The sequence below is a fragment of the Lasioglossum baleicum genome, unplaced genomic scaffold (assembly GCF_051020765.1).
Source record: "Lasioglossum baleicum unplaced genomic scaffold, iyLasBale1 scaffold0055, whole genome shotgun sequence".
Taxonomy (NCBI): Eukaryota; Metazoa; Arthropoda; class Insecta; order Hymenoptera; family Halictidae; genus Lasioglossum; species Lasioglossum baleicum.
In genome coordinates, this window is record NW_027469115.1 from 56,396 (window position 1) to 72,617 (window position 16,222).

Genomic DNA, 16,222 nt, shown 5'->3' on the forward strand with positions numbered 1-16,222 from the left:
TTCAGTTTGTCTTAAAAAAGAAGGGTCCGGCGTAAAATCTAACTGTATCACGCGATAGAGCAGACTTTTATCTTGAGAAACCACCCTTCAAAGTTTGCAACATCGACGTTTTTTCGAACGAAAAAGCAAAATATCTTCGCCGGACATGAGTTGCCGCCAGTAAAGTAAAGCGAGTAAAGTGTGACATTTCCTCGTAACTTTTAATTCGTAAAAGATATGAACGCGAAACTTTGACTGGACAATGTAGTAATGTCAAATGAAGGATTAGTTAAGAAAAAATACATCAATGTTATTACTATTATTATTATTATTATTATTGCCATTAGCGTTACAATTATTATAAGTATTATCACTGTTTGGGATTGGCTGCGTGTACCGCGAGATCGTGACGCACGATCCACCACGCAGCCCAGTGATTGGCTGCTCCGCTCGCCGTCGCGAGATCGATGATCGATCAGCAGCGCGCCGCGCGATAGGCTGTCGCCGTCGGATCGATTATCGACCTGCCTGGTGGAATTCCATTGGTCGAGATTTTCGATTAGCAGGTCATCGTTCCGACGGAGAGAGAAATCCGCTCTTCTGATCGATCGTCGAATCAATCGCTGATTAGCTTCGGTACGAAAGTCGCGCGTCGCCAGACCAGTCTTTTTCGGTTAACAGCATTCGTTTATAACTACGTTCTCAGCACAGCTGCTGTGAACAATCACGTTCTTTCGGAACTACTTTATTCGATTCTTTATTGCTTCAGTCAATCATACAATTGTGCTGAACGTTGTACATAATTTGTATAAAGTTTTGTTGAGACTACCGCCAGACGGAATAAAGTGTGCTCGTCATAATTAGGTGAAGTTCATTGTCCCGTCTGATCTCAAACATTTGGTCCTTCGAGCCGGATTCAGTGCTGCAGTTCACTGAAAATTTACAAGTGATTTAACCGCTATGCGTTTGAAATCGTGAATACAAACAATGGCTGACCTTGTCAGTAATCAGCAACTCATCGGCCAACGGATTTCCCGACTCGTTTCAAACATCAAAAAACGGGGAAAGGCCAACATTTCGCTGGGATTACTGCAATCTGGCCTTACTACCCTCCAAGAGCTATGGTCCGATTATCGAAGGGGAGATTCCGCCATCAGAGCCGCCGCTGAAAAGGATCCTAAATTAAAGGAAAGTGCATATATCCAGGACGACGAGTACGAAGAAGTGCAACTGGTCCACATGGAACAGACTGGAGTGCTGAGAGACATGATTTCAGACCTCAGGGCATCCGCGACCGTTAAAGAATCTCCGAATTCAAACTCAACGGTCGTCGAGACGGGCACTCAGAGGTCGCGCGCCGTGTTGCCAAAAATGCCTCTCCCATCTTTCGACGGACAATACAAGGACTGGCCGTCCTTTCGCGACTTGTTTACATCACTGATAATCAAGGACCCGACTCTTTCGCCTGTAGAACGTCTGCACTATCTTAAAACCTGCATGAAGGGTAGCGCCTCAGCCTTACTTAAAAATGTCAAGACGACTGCCGAAAACTTCCAGGTCGCGTGGGAGAAACTTGAAAACCGCTATGAGAACCGTCGAAAGCTGGTCCAAGCCCAGATCAGACTCCTTTCGAAGCTATCTCCAGTTCGCAAGGAATCCGCCGTCGAATTACAGCGACTTTTCGACGAAACGTTTGATGCCGTCGATGCCCTCATAAACCTTGACAGACCTGTGAACAACGCCGAAGACTGGATCGTTGAATTAACCACACAAAGGTTGGATCAACAGTCACGACGTGAGTGGGACGATTTAGTCAAGCGATCAAAGGACATTCCCACTATGGAGCAGTTGAGGGAGTTTATGCTCGGGCGCATACAAACCTGCGAAGAACTGGAAGCTCCGCCGGAAAGAGAGTCAGCTACGATCAAGAAGACTGCAACCAAGAGCTTCAAGGTCCATCAAGTTTCCAAGGCCAGCCCCTCGGGAAGATCCTGCAGCCTTTGCCAGGATCAACACTTCATTCAACACTGCAAGCAATTCCGTGATAAGTCGCCTTCTGAACGAAAGGACGCTGTTCGTGCATTAAACATCTGCTTCAACTGCCTTGGAAACCACCAAGTTAATGATTGCAAGTCCCCGAAGCGATGTCAGCGATGTGAAGGCAAGCATCACACGCTGATACACGAAGCAGTTCAATCTCGACAGGAGAATAATGCAGCTGGGGCCTGCGTGCAGCAGGTATCTACTCACGTGAGTAACGCTTCGGTGATTCTCGGTACCGCTCGTGTTTTAGTTCTAGGCCCACTCGGACGAAGCAGCCTCGCTCGCGTACTCATCGATCCCGGCAGTGAGGTTTCCTTAGTCTCAGAGGCTCTTGCTCAACGACTCGGCCTTCAAAGAAGTCAGGCTAGGATTCCTCTTCGTGGCGTTGGAAAATGCAGAGCGCAGTTCACTCGGGGGAAGACTGTTCTCACAATTGCTCCTCATCACGAGCAAAAGAGAATCTTCGAGGTTCCTGCCTACATTCTTCCCGAACTCTCCAAGTACCAACCTCGAAATCTACCCTCTCCCAGCTCCTGGCCCCACGTGAAGGGGTTGAAACTCGCCGATCCTGTCTATCACCATACCGATCCGGTAAACATCCTCCTAGGAGCCGAGTCCTACGACCTCATTCTCTTGGAAGGCGTCAAGAAAGGGCCGCCACACACTCCAGTCGCTCAGGAGACCCACTTCGGCTGGATTCTGACCGGAGGATCTGGACCGTCGAACTCTAACTGTTCGTCTGATCGCACTGAGGCTCCAGTGCTTCACAACAGGGTAGACCAGGAACTTATGGCTTCCTCATCGAGGTTCTGGGAGCAGGAGGAAGTCGAGGCAATCATTCCTGGCACGGAAGACGACATCCGAGCTGAGGAACACTTCTCCACCACTTACGCCCGTCTACCTGATGGTCGCTTCATGGTGCGTCTGCCGTTCAAGGACACTCCAGAGTTGGGAAACTCACGACACACCGCCGTGAAAACTCTGGATGGTCTAAGCTCCAGGTTCCGACGCTCTGAAGAGTTCAGGCTCGCCTATCAAGACTTCCTGACCACCTACGAGGCACTAGGGCACATGTCGTCGACTCCACCTTCTTCCGGTTGTAACTCCTATTACCTTCCTCATCACGGAGTGTTGCGTGAGAGCAGCAAGACTACCAAACTTCGAGTAGTCTTCAACGGCTCAATGCCTTCTTCTAATGGGAAGTCACTCAACGATTTCCTTCTTCGGGGTCCTAATCTACTGCCTAATCTTGCTGACGTACTTCTGAGATGGCGGCGACACCGATTCGTGTTCTCAGCCGATATCGAGAAAATGTATCGGCAGATTCTCGTTCATCCTGAAGACCGAAGGTGGCAGCGGATCGTGTGGAGATCTGGAAAGAGGGAAAACATACTAGATTACGAGCTTAACACTGTAACCTACGGACTTGCCTGTGCACCTTACCTGGCAATCCGATGTCTTCACCAACTCGCCCAACTGGAAGAGCTACGGTATCCACGAGGCTCCCACACCGTACTGAGGGACATATACATGGACGATGTCCTCACCGGAGCTGACTCCCTTCCAGAGGCTCGTCTGAAACAACTTGAGGTCCGAGAGCTCCTCATGGCGGGCGGATTCCCACTCAGGAAGTGGGCCTCCAACTCTCGGGAACTTCTGGAAGGACTCTCCATCGACGAGCGGAAGGGAATCGTCGAATGGGACTCTCTCACATTACACAGCGTCCTAGGTATCCAATGGCTCCCTCCCTCTGACTGTTTTCAGATCTCCGCTGCCACTTCGATCCGGAACACTGGCTACACTAAGCGAGCGGTGCTCAGCGGGACGGCACAACTCTTCGATCCCCTTGGCTGGTTGGCTCCCGTCACTATAGTCGCAAAGGTTCTCATGCAGTCTCTGTGGCTCCTCAAGATTGACTGGGACGCACCTCTACCAGGAAGGGAGGAACTCATCTGGCAGAAGTTCCAACAGCAGCTGCCCACGCTGCAAACTATTCTAGTCCCACGCTGGCTGGGTATCAGTGGCTCCAAGCAAACTATCGAGATCCACGGATTTGCTGATGCTTCCGAGCGAGCATATGCGGCTGTGGTTTACTCTCGAGTCCTCGATGAGAGGGGAGTTGCCACCGTTTCACTCATCGTCTCCAAATCCAGGGTAGCTCCGTTGAAGAGAGTCTCACTACCGAGACTGGAGCTCTGTGCAGCGTTCCTGTTGGCCAAACTCACCGACCACATCACCAAGGTGCTCGACTTGCGGGATATCGGACTACATCTTTGGTCCGACTCCTCGGTGACTCTCAGCTGGATTCAGGGGCATCCATCTCGTTGGCCGACGTACGTGGCCAACCGAGTCGCCGAAATCCAGAGGATGGTGCCTCTAGCCAAGTGGCATCATGTACGAAGTGCCGAGAACCCTGCAGACTGTGCATCCAGGGGCCTGTATCCAACCGAGATGGTAAACTTCGAGCTTTGGTGGCGAGGACCCGAGTGGCTTTCTTCATCCGGACACTTCCCGGAGACCGTGAGCAGCGAAGCTCACCCCGAAGTCACTGAACCACTCGTTCATCACGTGGCTCGCCGACCAGAGGGATCTGCATGCTCCTTGATCGAGCGGTTTTCTAACCTGACTCGCCTACTACGAGTTCTGGCTTGGTGTCGTCGTTGGAAACCTGGACAACGAAAAACGGAATCAATTCTCACTGCCTCCGAGATACAAGCTTGTAAACTCACTCTATTGCAGCTGGAGCAAGCTGCACACTTCATGGAGGACATCAGGGCCCTCCGGAAAAACCAACCGGTGCCATCCAAGAGCCGGCTAGCAAAGCTCAGTCCTTTCCTAGATCCTGAAGGAGTACTGCGCGTTGGCGGCCGCCTCCAGGTCACCAACCTCACCTACGACAGGAAGCATCCCGCTATACTTCCAGACGACTCTGCCTTGGCAAGGCTGTGGGTAGACGCTGCGCACAAGCGGTGCCTCCACGGGGGAACTCAACTGACTCTCGCTACTCTGCGTCAAGAGTGCTGGGTCCTCAAGGGTCGTCATATGGTCAAGTCCTGTATCAGACATTGCACCACTTGTATACGTTGGAAGGGTCAAACTGCACAACCAAAAATGGGAAATCTTCCATTACCACGACTAACTCCTTGTCGTCCTTTTTACAGATCTGGAATTGACTATGCTGGGCCAATACTGCTCAGATCCAGTAGTGGCCGTGGTCAGCGCACCTCGAAGGGATACATCGCCGTATTCATTTGCCTCGTCACTAAGGCCGTACATCTGGAGGCTGCATCGGATGGGTCCACCGATACCTTCTTGGCCGCGCTACGACGCTTCATGGCACGGCGTGGTCGCTGCTCCGAACTTTACAGCGATTGTGGACGGAACTTTGTAGGCGCTAACCACGAACTGCGTGCCCTTCTACGCGAATCGGAGAAACAGGGAGGAGGCCCATTCGCCGCAGCTTCCAGAGAAGGAATTACCTGGAGATTCAATCCTCCTTCCGCTCCTCACTTCGGCGGACTCTGGGAGGCAGCTGTTAAGTCCGTTAAGTATCACCTCCGCAGAATCATTGGCGAGCAGAGATTGACCTTCGAGGAGCTGACCACGCTTCTGACGGGTATCGAAGCTTGTCTCAATTCCAGACCTTTATTGCCTATGTCAGACGACCCTGAGGATCCAGTTGCTCTAACGCCTGGTCACTTCTTGATCGGGGAACCTCTCATCGCAATCCCGGAACCCAGCCTCGAGGACCTTCCAGCATCACGCTTGTCTCGTTGGCAATTATTGCAACAAATGCAGCAACATTTCTGGAAGCGCTGGTCACGGGAGTACTTAAATTCACTGCAAACTCGAGGCAAATGGCAAAGGGACAAGGCACTAATCAAGGCCGGAATCCTCTGCCTTATAAAAAGTGAACTTCTTCCTCCCACTCAATGGCCTCTCGCTCGCGTAGTAAACGTGCACCCGGGACCAGATTCTTCTATTCGAGTCGCAACTGTTCGTACTGCCAAGTCGCAATTTCTTAGGCCTGTACACAAACTAATTCCATTACTAGCGCCGAACGATGCGGAGACAGATGCTGGAAGGGAACCCGAGGCAGGCGTATCACGCGATTCTTCCAATTCTCATCTGTGAAATTTCGAGCGCGTATCAATTTTAGGTTAAGCACTGTACAATTCGCGTCACCAATTAACTAGCAACATCATTTACTTAGGGTAGTTTCACTCACCTCATTATTCACTTCATTTTAATTGTATCCATCTCGGCAATCATTAGCACTGTAAACTTCCATTTTTGCACTCGCGTCTCATCGTCCATTTACTACGTCGCACGTTGCCAACCCATTCATTCTTCTCAATTTCGTCAATGAATGACGAGGCGGGCGGAATGTTTGGGATTGGCTGCGTGTACCGCGAGATCGTGACGCACGATCCACCACGCAGCCCAGTGATTGGCTGCTCCGCTCGCCGTCGCGAGATCGATGATCGATCAGCAGCGCGCCGCGCGATAGGCTGTCGCCGTCGGATCGATTATCGACCTGCCTGGTGGAATTCCATTGGTCGAGATTTTCGATTAGCAGGTCATCGTTCCGACGGAGAGAGAAATCCGCTCTTCTGATCGATCGTCGAATCAATCGCTGATTAGCTTCGGTACGAAAGTCGCGCGTCGCCAGACCAGTCTTTTTCGGTTAACAGCATTCGTTTATAACTACGTTCTCAGCACAGCTGCTGTGAACAATCACGTTCTTTCGGAACTACTTTATTCGATTCTTTATTGCTTCAGTCAATCATACAATTGTGCTGAACGTTGTACATAATTTGTATAAAGTTTTGTTGAGACTACCGCCAGACGGAATAAAGTGTGCTCGTCCAAATTAGGTGAAGTTCATTGTCCCGTCTGATCTCAAACAATCACTATTATTACATTTCTTGTTATTTAATTATTAATTCTCGTGCTTCCGCTCTCGAATTCCTTAATTTCTTTTATACGCGATTTCACTCTAAGGCCGTCCACACACGGGTCGATGTAATCGCGTCGTGAAGTTCGTACATCTTGATCGTCGTACGATTCATGCCAAGGACGCGATTGTCGTCCATAGTCCATACCATGAAGTAAAAGTACTCTTACTTCATGGTCCATACACGGGTCGATCGTCGATTCGGTCGACGCGATTCCAGTCGCATGCGATTCCCCCTCCACGTTACTTCGAATGCAAATGAATGGAGAGCCGCACACTGAAATCGCCGCGATTCTAATCGCGCTCGATCGGAAGCGAAGTCGGAAAATCGCGTTGACTCATGGAGGTAAGTTTGTGTAGTTCATGTCATTTAAATGATTTGGCCATCATTTTTTGTAGTTTGAGTGCATTGCACTCTTCGATGTGGTCTATGTATTTATAGAGAGAGAGGTTGCATAAGTTATAATTTATTCATTATCTTTATTATCTTTTTTTATGTTATTACGCATACTAATAACATGAAGGTAAGCTTTTTATTTACATAGTTGAATATAATCAAGTAGGTTTATGAAAAACAAAAACAAAAGTCAAAGTAAAAAAAAACTTGAAGTCACAGGGATTGATAAACTGTTGTACAATGTTCTGTGGAATGGGAGTGTACTTAGGTAGTTGTCTTCTCAGGTCGATTTAATCCGGAAGTATTACCACTTGGTATAATTGAGCGAAGATTGAGGGAAATCTGTTGAACATCCACCAACCTCATCTATGAGGAGCAATGCTCAACTGAGGAGTTACAAAAGGAGCATGCAACCTATAAATACATAGACCACATTGAAGAGTGCAATGCACTCAAACTACAAAAAATAATGGCCAAATCATTTAAATGACATGAACTGCACAAACTTACCTCCATAAGTCCACGCGATTTTCCGACTTCGCTTCCGATCGCACACGATTATGTATTCATTTGCATTGGAAGTCACGTGGAGGGAGAATCGCATGCGACTGGAATCGCGTCGACCGAATCGCCGATCGACCCGTGTATGGACGGCCTAATAGTGCTCATGTACGGATCTGAAGTCAGAAGGAGTCGATGTAATATATCTGTGTTTGTTTTAATTCTGGAAGATTTTCTAGTGTTTCTCGTTCTAAATTCTTTAAAATCTTTTGTTATATATATTATATATAACTTTGCTATATATAATAACCGTTAACCGGGATTAAGTTTTTAAGGATGTTGCAAATTGCAAGGAGACAAATAACCATTGGGCCGTGTCCCAGATGGTCACTAAATAACGAGGTTGCGTTAATCTTTAAAAAGGTCTCCTGGTCACACACTATAATCATAAACCCAGGTACGACGGCAGACCCTCTGTACCGTTATTCCCTTCGCGAAGGCATACGGAAGGCAAAGAATACGATTTCTGCCGATAGACTACAATATTGTCATAAAAAGTACGAGGACAAATTCTTTACGATTTTTTCAAAATCAAGTTTCTCAAAAACTGTGCGTCTAAGGGGAGAAATCAAGGGCAGATTCAGAATAAGCGCAAAAAACTCTATAAGAATTATCCAACAGCAATTGTTGAACGAATTTGGTGATGGCAGTGATAATCGAATCGGAAACTTTCTTCCAGCTGATCTATTAATCGGGAACTTTTTCCGTGTGCTACGGTGCCCGTGAGTTTAAGACGCGTGACCGTGAGAGTACTACCTGTAAGAGGCGTAGGGTGCAGGCAGGATGGACAGGAGTAGGGTTAGATCGCGACTGTCGTCGTGATCTCCCTACCTAGGCCGGGTTGTAGTGGTCCTTCGATGTCCGTGACGCACGGGTCATCGAAGTTCCTCCGGACAGTCGTTCAGGGAGTTCGGTCAAGGTGACGCACCTTGTCGGGCTCGACTGGCCTCGTGGGCGACTCGCCTCACGAGGGTGACTTTCTAGGCGGTTCTTAGGCGACGTCGAAGGGTGACGCACCACTTCTAGTTCGGCCGATTTCGTGGACGACGCGGCTCACGAAATATACCGGTGACGCACCGGGTATGTTCGAGGTGGAGTACAACTCGCACCAGCGGAGCGACAGGATAACTGGACAGGAGGTTCTCCGACGAAGTCAAAGGGTGACGCACCGCTTCTTGTTCGTCGGCTCTCGGAGGCGACGCGCCTGGCGAAAGTGACCGGTGACGCACCGGGTGTTCGAGGTGGAGCACAGCTCGCACCAGCGGAAGTACAGGATAACTGGACAGGAGGTTCTCCAACGAAATCAAAGGGGTGACGCACCGCTTCTTGTTCGCGGGCTCTCGGAGGCGACGCGCCTGGCGAAAGTGACCGGTGACGCACCGGGTGTTCGAGGTGTAGCACGGCTCGCACCAGCGGACGGGCAGGACGGCAGGGTTCCGACGAGGCCGAAGGGGTGACACACCGCTTCTTAATCGTCGACTCTCGGAGGCGACGCGCCTAGCGAAAGAGACCGGTGACGCACCGGGTGTTCGAGGTAGAGCACGGCTCGTACCAGCGGAACCAGGATGCCGATAACGGCGGAGACGTGGACAACGGTTACAGGTAGAATACTCACAGCACTGGAATATCGCACGAAGTTGTCCCTGGATAACTGCTGGCAGACTCAGGTAATTTTAGTCTGTTCGCGACGGCTTTTATAGGGATGGTTTGGTGGTAAGGGATGGTGGTGCGGTGCGGTATTTTGATAATGACGTATACCGTCTTTCGAACAGTATTTTGGAAATTTGATTTGAATTCCCGTTGGAATACGAGCCTGGGTGCGGGGTACGTGCGGTACAGGCGGTGTTGTTGTTATGACAGGAGGCCGGTGGTACGTTACTAGATTCGCGTCGTCGTGTATAACCGGTGGAGGTGTGACAGGGGTTTGTTCGTAACAGGCCTATGTTATGTAGGTCTGTTACACGTGTAACATTTTCTTTATTTTCTCGTTTCTTTGTTATAATAAATAGAAGCTTATGTCTTTCATTGTTCAATAAGCTCCTTCTCATTCCCCATCAGTTTTAACTCCATAAAGTAACATTTAATACTTCTAAATTGTGAATGTTTTCTCTAAAATCCGTACCAATGCCTCCGATCGGAACCATTCTGCCAGGGGTTGTACAAGGAGTGCCAGCGACAATCGCAGCGATACGCCCGGTGATCGTTCGTCAAGTGATATACGTCAAATAAACGCTCAAATACTTCATTATCTTTAAGTTTATTGTATTTTATATATAAGAATACAATATACCTTCAAAATAGTGGGTCATCAAATCATTTCAACGAAAAAATGATTACATTAGTTCTTTTCACAAAAATCGATTTCTTGCAAAATCCGGAGATTGTAGACAAATTTTGAGACCAGATTTGAAATCAGCGTAAAAAAATCTACGGGAAATGGTATGTAGCATGTCAAAACAAAATTTTTCCGCGCGTGGTAACGGAGACACCACATTTTCTTGAAATTGTGAAAGTTTAACGAATTTTCTCAAGGTTAAAAAACGTTCGTACCATAATCTGCCTATTTTTTCCATATTCTGCCAAGTTTCAGATTTAATTTTAAACAAACTCTAACTCATTTCTATCGAAAGTTCTTTGATTTTGAATCGAGTTTGGTCGAAAGTTCCCCCCGTCAGCGACAACCGCAGCGATACGTCAAGTGATCTGTCACTCGTCAAGTATAACCCTTTAAATACTTCGTTTTACTCATTTTTATTGCGTTTCATATATGAGAAAACAATGTACCTTCAAACTAGTGGGTTATTAAATCATTTCAACGAAACAATTATTTCATTAGTTTTGATATATCGGGAGAATCACGAATTGTGATCATTAAGTAGAGATTACTATGTAATTAGCTGTCCGATCAAAAATATTTTTATCACATATACATGCTTTCAAAGAAACTTTCACGTGTATAGCAAAATTTTTATAAAAAAAGTTAAAATAGCAATTTTTTGCAATTTTCAAAATGTTATGATACGTTTCCGAATTCGCCTTGAAATCCTCTAACAGATAGGCGTGAAAAAATTATATGTTTTTACAATCACGTTAAAGCTCTCCTGAAACCATGCAAAAGCTGATAAAAAAAATTTCAATCGCACTGCTAACAACAAAGTGATCTTTACTGATCACGATCCGTGATTCACCCTGTATAAAAAATGTTTTTCAATATATCCATATATTTCAGATGAGAGTACGCCCGAAAAGGGAAGCAAGGAAGCCTATGAAGCTTAGGACGACTAACGCGGAGAACCAGGCCCCGCGCAAGAAGAGGGTAACTAACCCGAAGGGCGAGCCACCGCTCAAGAAGAGGAGGATGCCGCCCGCGGCGGAGTGCGACGACCTCGCTGCTGTAGCAGTAGCTATGCGTGGCGTGACTTATAGGCTCCCAGAGCCCACCCACCTCGATCCTTCCCTCGCCCTTGTACAGGATACCCCTGCCACCCCCCTTGTACATTATCTCCCCCTGTACATGATGTCCCCTCTCACACCCTTGTACATAATTCCCCTGCCACCCCCCTTGTACATTATCTCCCCCCTGTACATGATGTCCCCTCTCACACCCTTGTACATAATTCCCCTGCCACCCCCCTTGTACATTATCTCCCCCCTGTACATGATGTCCCCTCTCACACCCTTGTACATAATTCCCCTGCCACCCCCCTTGTACAGGATACCCCTGCCACCCCCGTTGTACATTATCTCCCCCCTGTACATGATGTCCCCTCTCACACCCTTGTACATCATTCCCCTGCCCACGTCCCTGACAATGATGCCCCCAACCCCGCCCCTGTGTATTATTGCACTTCCACCGTCCCTGAGAATGATGCCACCTCCCCCACCTTTGTGTATTATTCAACTCCCCCCGGCTCTGTACCTGATTCCGGCCCCCGCGCCGCCGCTGGTGATGAGCTGCTGATAGCAATGTGGGAATGGTAAGTTGCATATTTATTTTCTTTAGTAATAATTGCAATTACATTTCATAGCACATGGTGTAATGTTTTCATTTGTTTTAGCATGCAGAAAATGGCGCAGCAGCTTTCGGAAAATAAGGCGGAGATTGCGGAACTTAAGGCGAAGTTCGATAAATCGCAGGACGTCGCGAACCGGACGTACACCACGGTGGAGTGAGTATTACATCATTCTTAGTATTTGTTTAAATGATTTCAATCGAAAAGATGTGTCATTTATTAATTTTTCGTTGCTCCAACAATCAACAGTCAGGTGCGGGCAATAATGTCGGTGGAGTACGGGGGAGAACTTCCCACGTTCCTACCTCTAAGCACTACAAACGAGGTAGCCTTGTTTGATAACTGTAACGCATCCCAATTCGGCGTTGTTGTAAGTATATTGCACTACATACACAGTAAAAGTAAGTACATCAAATTAATGAATATGCAAATTGATGTTTATTGTTTTTTCAGGTAACATTCTTGGCCCAATTGGGTGGGCGCACATTAAGAGATGCGGTCAACAAATGTTTCCGAGAGGTATTTGCGGGCAACGCACTGGCCGGGTACGTGTGGTCGGGTGCCAGTGGCTCCAAGCCACTGCAGCCCACGCAGATAATGGAGGCCATGTATGGTAAGCCTTGCACATCTTTGATTTAATTTAATTTCATTATTAATTAATTGTTTGTCTTGATTAATTTATTATTTAGCAATATTTATCTCGATTTGAATGAATGTTACAGCGGCTTTATGGAGGACAAAGTCGTTCCCCAAGCCGGACCGAGCAGAATTCGCCAATGCGGCGAGATCTGCGCTGAAGGCAGCGAAACAGCGGCTCCGAGTAAAGAACGGTGGTGAAGTCGATGAGGCAATTGTCGCCGCCCGCGTCGACGCCCGTGAAAACTGGTCGAACAGCTTCGAGTTAAATCCCGCAGCACAACCGTAACAGGGAGACTCCGAGGGAGTGTAGCGTAAGTATATTATCCAAACAAAAACACTTCGTGTAAAGGTTGACCAAGTTCCCCGACCCATCCACTTCAGTGATATGAAGAATGGACCAAGTTCCTCTCGTCTATCAAAGTTGTGATATGATGGATGGATCAAGTTCCTCTTGCCTATAAAACAGCTTAGAGTGGGCGGGCAAGGAACTTCGTTCGCTCGCTGCCGAGCGCGTTGATAGTAAAATTGTACTAAAAGTAAGTATATCTGATCTATTAATATGCAAACGAATGTTTTTTATTAAGGTTGGGAACTTCGATCAGTACGGAAGGCACTGCAACGACATGGTGGAATAGGCCTACTGGGGATACCACTGAAAAAAAAACGCATTGTCAATAGTACCTCCGTGGTAATGTGGAAACCTATTGAAATGTAATCAGTTTCTCGAAGGAGGAGGAGGAGAAGGAAGCCACGGCAACCGGGGAAAAGGCGGATCTCCAATTTGTAGTGTGGTAAGCATATCTAATTATGCCATTGTACATGTGTGAATATATTGTATATTAATGATATTCCTCGTATTTTTTAGGTATCCTGTTTATGCCAGAACATGCTCTACCGGCCACAAGTTGGGGAAAGCAGATGCAACAACGTCGTAATCATAAGATAGTAGATTTAGGTTTATGAAAAGATTGTGTGTAACCTTGATGCCTTAATAAACAACAATATTAGTAAATTTTAAATTCTCAATTTTGTGTAATTTATATATTATCTCTTCACCCCAACCCCCTGCGGCGTAACAAAACTAATTCAGTGCTAAGTAAAATTGAGTCGATGAAATTCAAAATTGTTGCATTTTCACTCGCATATTGATTTTAACAAAGTCTAACAATAATATGAATATGTAACGCGTTTCTTTTTAGATTAAATAAACTTTGATTCGTTTGTAATCCATGTTCAAGCATTAAAATAAATGTTGCATACAAAAGAAATATAAATTTTCTTTTCCCTTCTACGACACTTTTTTCTATTTTTTTCGTAAAGACATTTCAATCGGTGTAACTGTAAAGAAAATTGCACGGCGAGGGGTTAACAATAAACAAAATGTAACGTTATATGGGGTTTATTTCGTTTTTCCTCCTTGCATGCGCATAAATATCCATTCAAAAATTGTCAATATGAATTTAAAGAAATATTACTTTTGTCGGTAAAAAGGGAGACTGTGCTACGCATTTGCACAGTAGAAATTTACTTTAACGACATCTGCCACATTGATGCGACCAGAGAGGAAATGAGATTAACTATTAAATAATAGTATCTGATCGGTGGTTGAAGCTAGTTCTGATCCATGTCACAGATTTAATAACAGTAAAGTGGGTTCTGTTTCCTGCTAAAGATGATGTAGGTTCTGTTCCATGCTAAAGATGATGTAGGAGCTGTTCCAGGCTAAACATGATGTGGAATGTGGAGACAAAAGTGGCACGGCCAAACCCACCAAACCCCAGGCTTGAGCATTCTCATTTCCATGCGACCCACCCGGTGTCGCTCATGCGCGAAAAAAGTTGGGCTCAATCGACGCACTGATTGGCCACATTAGTGTGACCGTGCTGCCCTCTCAAAAACAGGCTGAATCCCAGCCCGGCCGTCAAGCTCTGGGCTCGAGCCCCCGGCAGGTGAAAATCGCGCCCTTTTGTGCACAGGGGCCAGGCTAAATCGTCCTGATTTGGTCTCAACGCTGAGCCAAGCATTGCGTTAGCCCGTAACGTGTCGGGCTGGGGCTCGGCTAGTTGGGTCCCGCGGTGGGCTCGAGCAGACTGTGCTGTCGGGGTTGTTTTCATTTTCATGTTTTTTTCCGTCAAGAAAATTTTTTTCAAGTTTTAAAGTTTATCGACGATTTTTTTTGTAACAGCGACACATTTTTACTAGTGTAGCTGATTTAAAAAAATGGATTTTAAACACGTATGTTGATCTTGAAATGACCAGACAATTCATAATAATTTGAAGGACTAATAAATTTAATATTTTCTTGTCTGACCAATATCTTTGTTATCTTACAAGAAGCGGTCCTTGCCTGTCCAAGTAGCGTAAGTTCAGGGTAATGAAATACCGTGCTGGAAGTAAGGATGCTACATCTGGTCAGCAGTCGCTCGAAAAATATTTGACTTGGAACATAATTAATAAAGTAAATCTCTATAGAAATATTTTCTTTGTCTTGAGAGTAATAGAGGTCATATCAAGTGTATTTCTTGATAGCCTCATTCAAATTATCATGAATTTTCGGCACAGAGGCATTCCAATATCAACACATTTATACTCATTTATTAGTGAAAAATCGTCGATTACTTCAAAAAGTTGAAAAAACACGAATCGCACAATTTGCTAATTCTTTTACAAGTTACTTCTCAGTGTAATAAACATTTGGATTTGCAAAAACAACAGCAATATTAGAGTAGACAAAATCCTAGAAATACCTTATATATTAATAATAATATACACTATACACACTTTAAACACTGACATAATGTTGTGTGTTTGTCTTATGTGTCTATACATACACATATATTATACAAGGTGTAACAGAATATGTGAGACCCACTTCAGAAACTGATTGTACGTCTAAAACAATGAAAAAAATTCATATAAACATATGCTTGATCTATCTTTGTTTACGAGATATAACGGATTTTGTAAAAGGAGCAAACTCTCTCTGTCCATAAACTGCACAGTAAACCGGTATATCTCATAAGCAAGAATTCACGCAAGCTTCAGACTACAATAAGCTTCTCAACAAATTCGGCAAACACCAGGAGTCTTTCAGAGTGTAACCGGATCCATAACAAGACTTCTACAAGTTGTCTGGAAATTGGCAAGATAGTCATTTTCAATATCTTATGCACACACAGATGGAATTAGATAAGACAAAATTAAAACAGAAAAATCTCATCAAGACAGATAGACATACATTTATATGAATATTTCTCAATGTTTTTAAATATATTACAATTACAGTTCCTGAGTTGATTCTCACATGTTCTCTGTTACACCCTACATATATACTTTACTTTCACTTGTATACTACTTACGGAGAAAATACCATCAGCATAGATACAGTGGGAGGTATCAAGAACGTTCAAAAGTGTGCCTGTAGTGAACAAAATGGCTGCTTTACCCTCTTCATCCTTTATTACTATTTTAGTAATGTTATCCATGATAGAATGAGTCTCAATGCAGTCATTTATGGCGATTAAATTAGGCGCAACTTGTGGATAGCTTTTTTGTCTTTCTCGGAAAAGTACAGCTTTTATACTGTTATATGATAATGTGCTTGCAGCAATAGGATACCTACACAAAAAAAGA

The 16,222-nt window shown here is 45.7% G+C and overlaps 3 protein-coding genes across 10 annotated transcripts in view; 2 read left to right on the plus strand and 1 right to left on the minus strand.

Moving 5' to 3' along the window:
* The first annotated feature begins 966 nt into the window (after positions 1–966).
* LOC143219571 (uncharacterized) lies at positions 967–6,156 on the plus strand. The gene has a single exon (XM_076445508.1). The coding sequence runs from the start codon at positions 967–969 to the stop codon at positions 6,154–6,156; it is 5,190 nt and encodes a 1,729-aa protein (XP_076301623.1).
* A 5,653-nt stretch (positions 6,157–11,809) lies between these two features.
* Positions 11,810–16,222, minus strand: part of LOC143219559 (uncharacterized) — a 280,642-nt gene continuing 276,229 nt past the window's right edge. For 5 of the 7 annotated variants that reach the window (XM_076445494.1, XM_076445491.1, XM_076445490.1 and 2 more), the window contains exon 3: positions 11,818–16,207. In XM_076445494.1, coding sequence (XP_076301609.1) covers positions 15,904–16,207 — 304 coding nt within the window. In that variant the 3' untranslated portion in view covers positions 11,818–15,903. Of the gene's footprint in view, positions 16,208–16,222 lie in introns of all 7 variants that reach the window. The other 2 variants (XM_076445492.1, XM_076445495.1) reach the window with 2 other exon arrangements.
* LOC143219560 (uncharacterized) lies at positions 12,352–13,226 on the plus strand. 2 transcript variants are annotated; one of them, XM_076445497.1, is made up of 3 exons: positions 12,352–12,563; positions 12,673–12,900; positions 12,971–13,226. In XM_076445497.1, the coding sequence occupies exons 1-2, from the start codon at positions 12,548–12,550 to the stop codon at positions 12,873–12,875; spliced, it is 219 nt and encodes a 72-aa protein (XP_076301612.1). In that variant the 5' UTR covers positions 12,352–12,547; the 3' UTR covers positions 12,876–12,900; positions 12,971–13,226. The 2 variants fall into 2 exon arrangements, with proteins under 2 accessions (XP_076301612.1, XP_076301611.1); XM_076445496.1 differs by having other exon boundaries at positions 12,673–13,226.

Bases quoted from the DNA above. Each gene is read 5' to 3' on its own strand.
- LOC143219571 (XM_076445508.1), top strand. From the start codon at position 967: ATGGCTGACCTTGTCAGTAATCAGCAACTCATCGGCCAACGGATTTCC.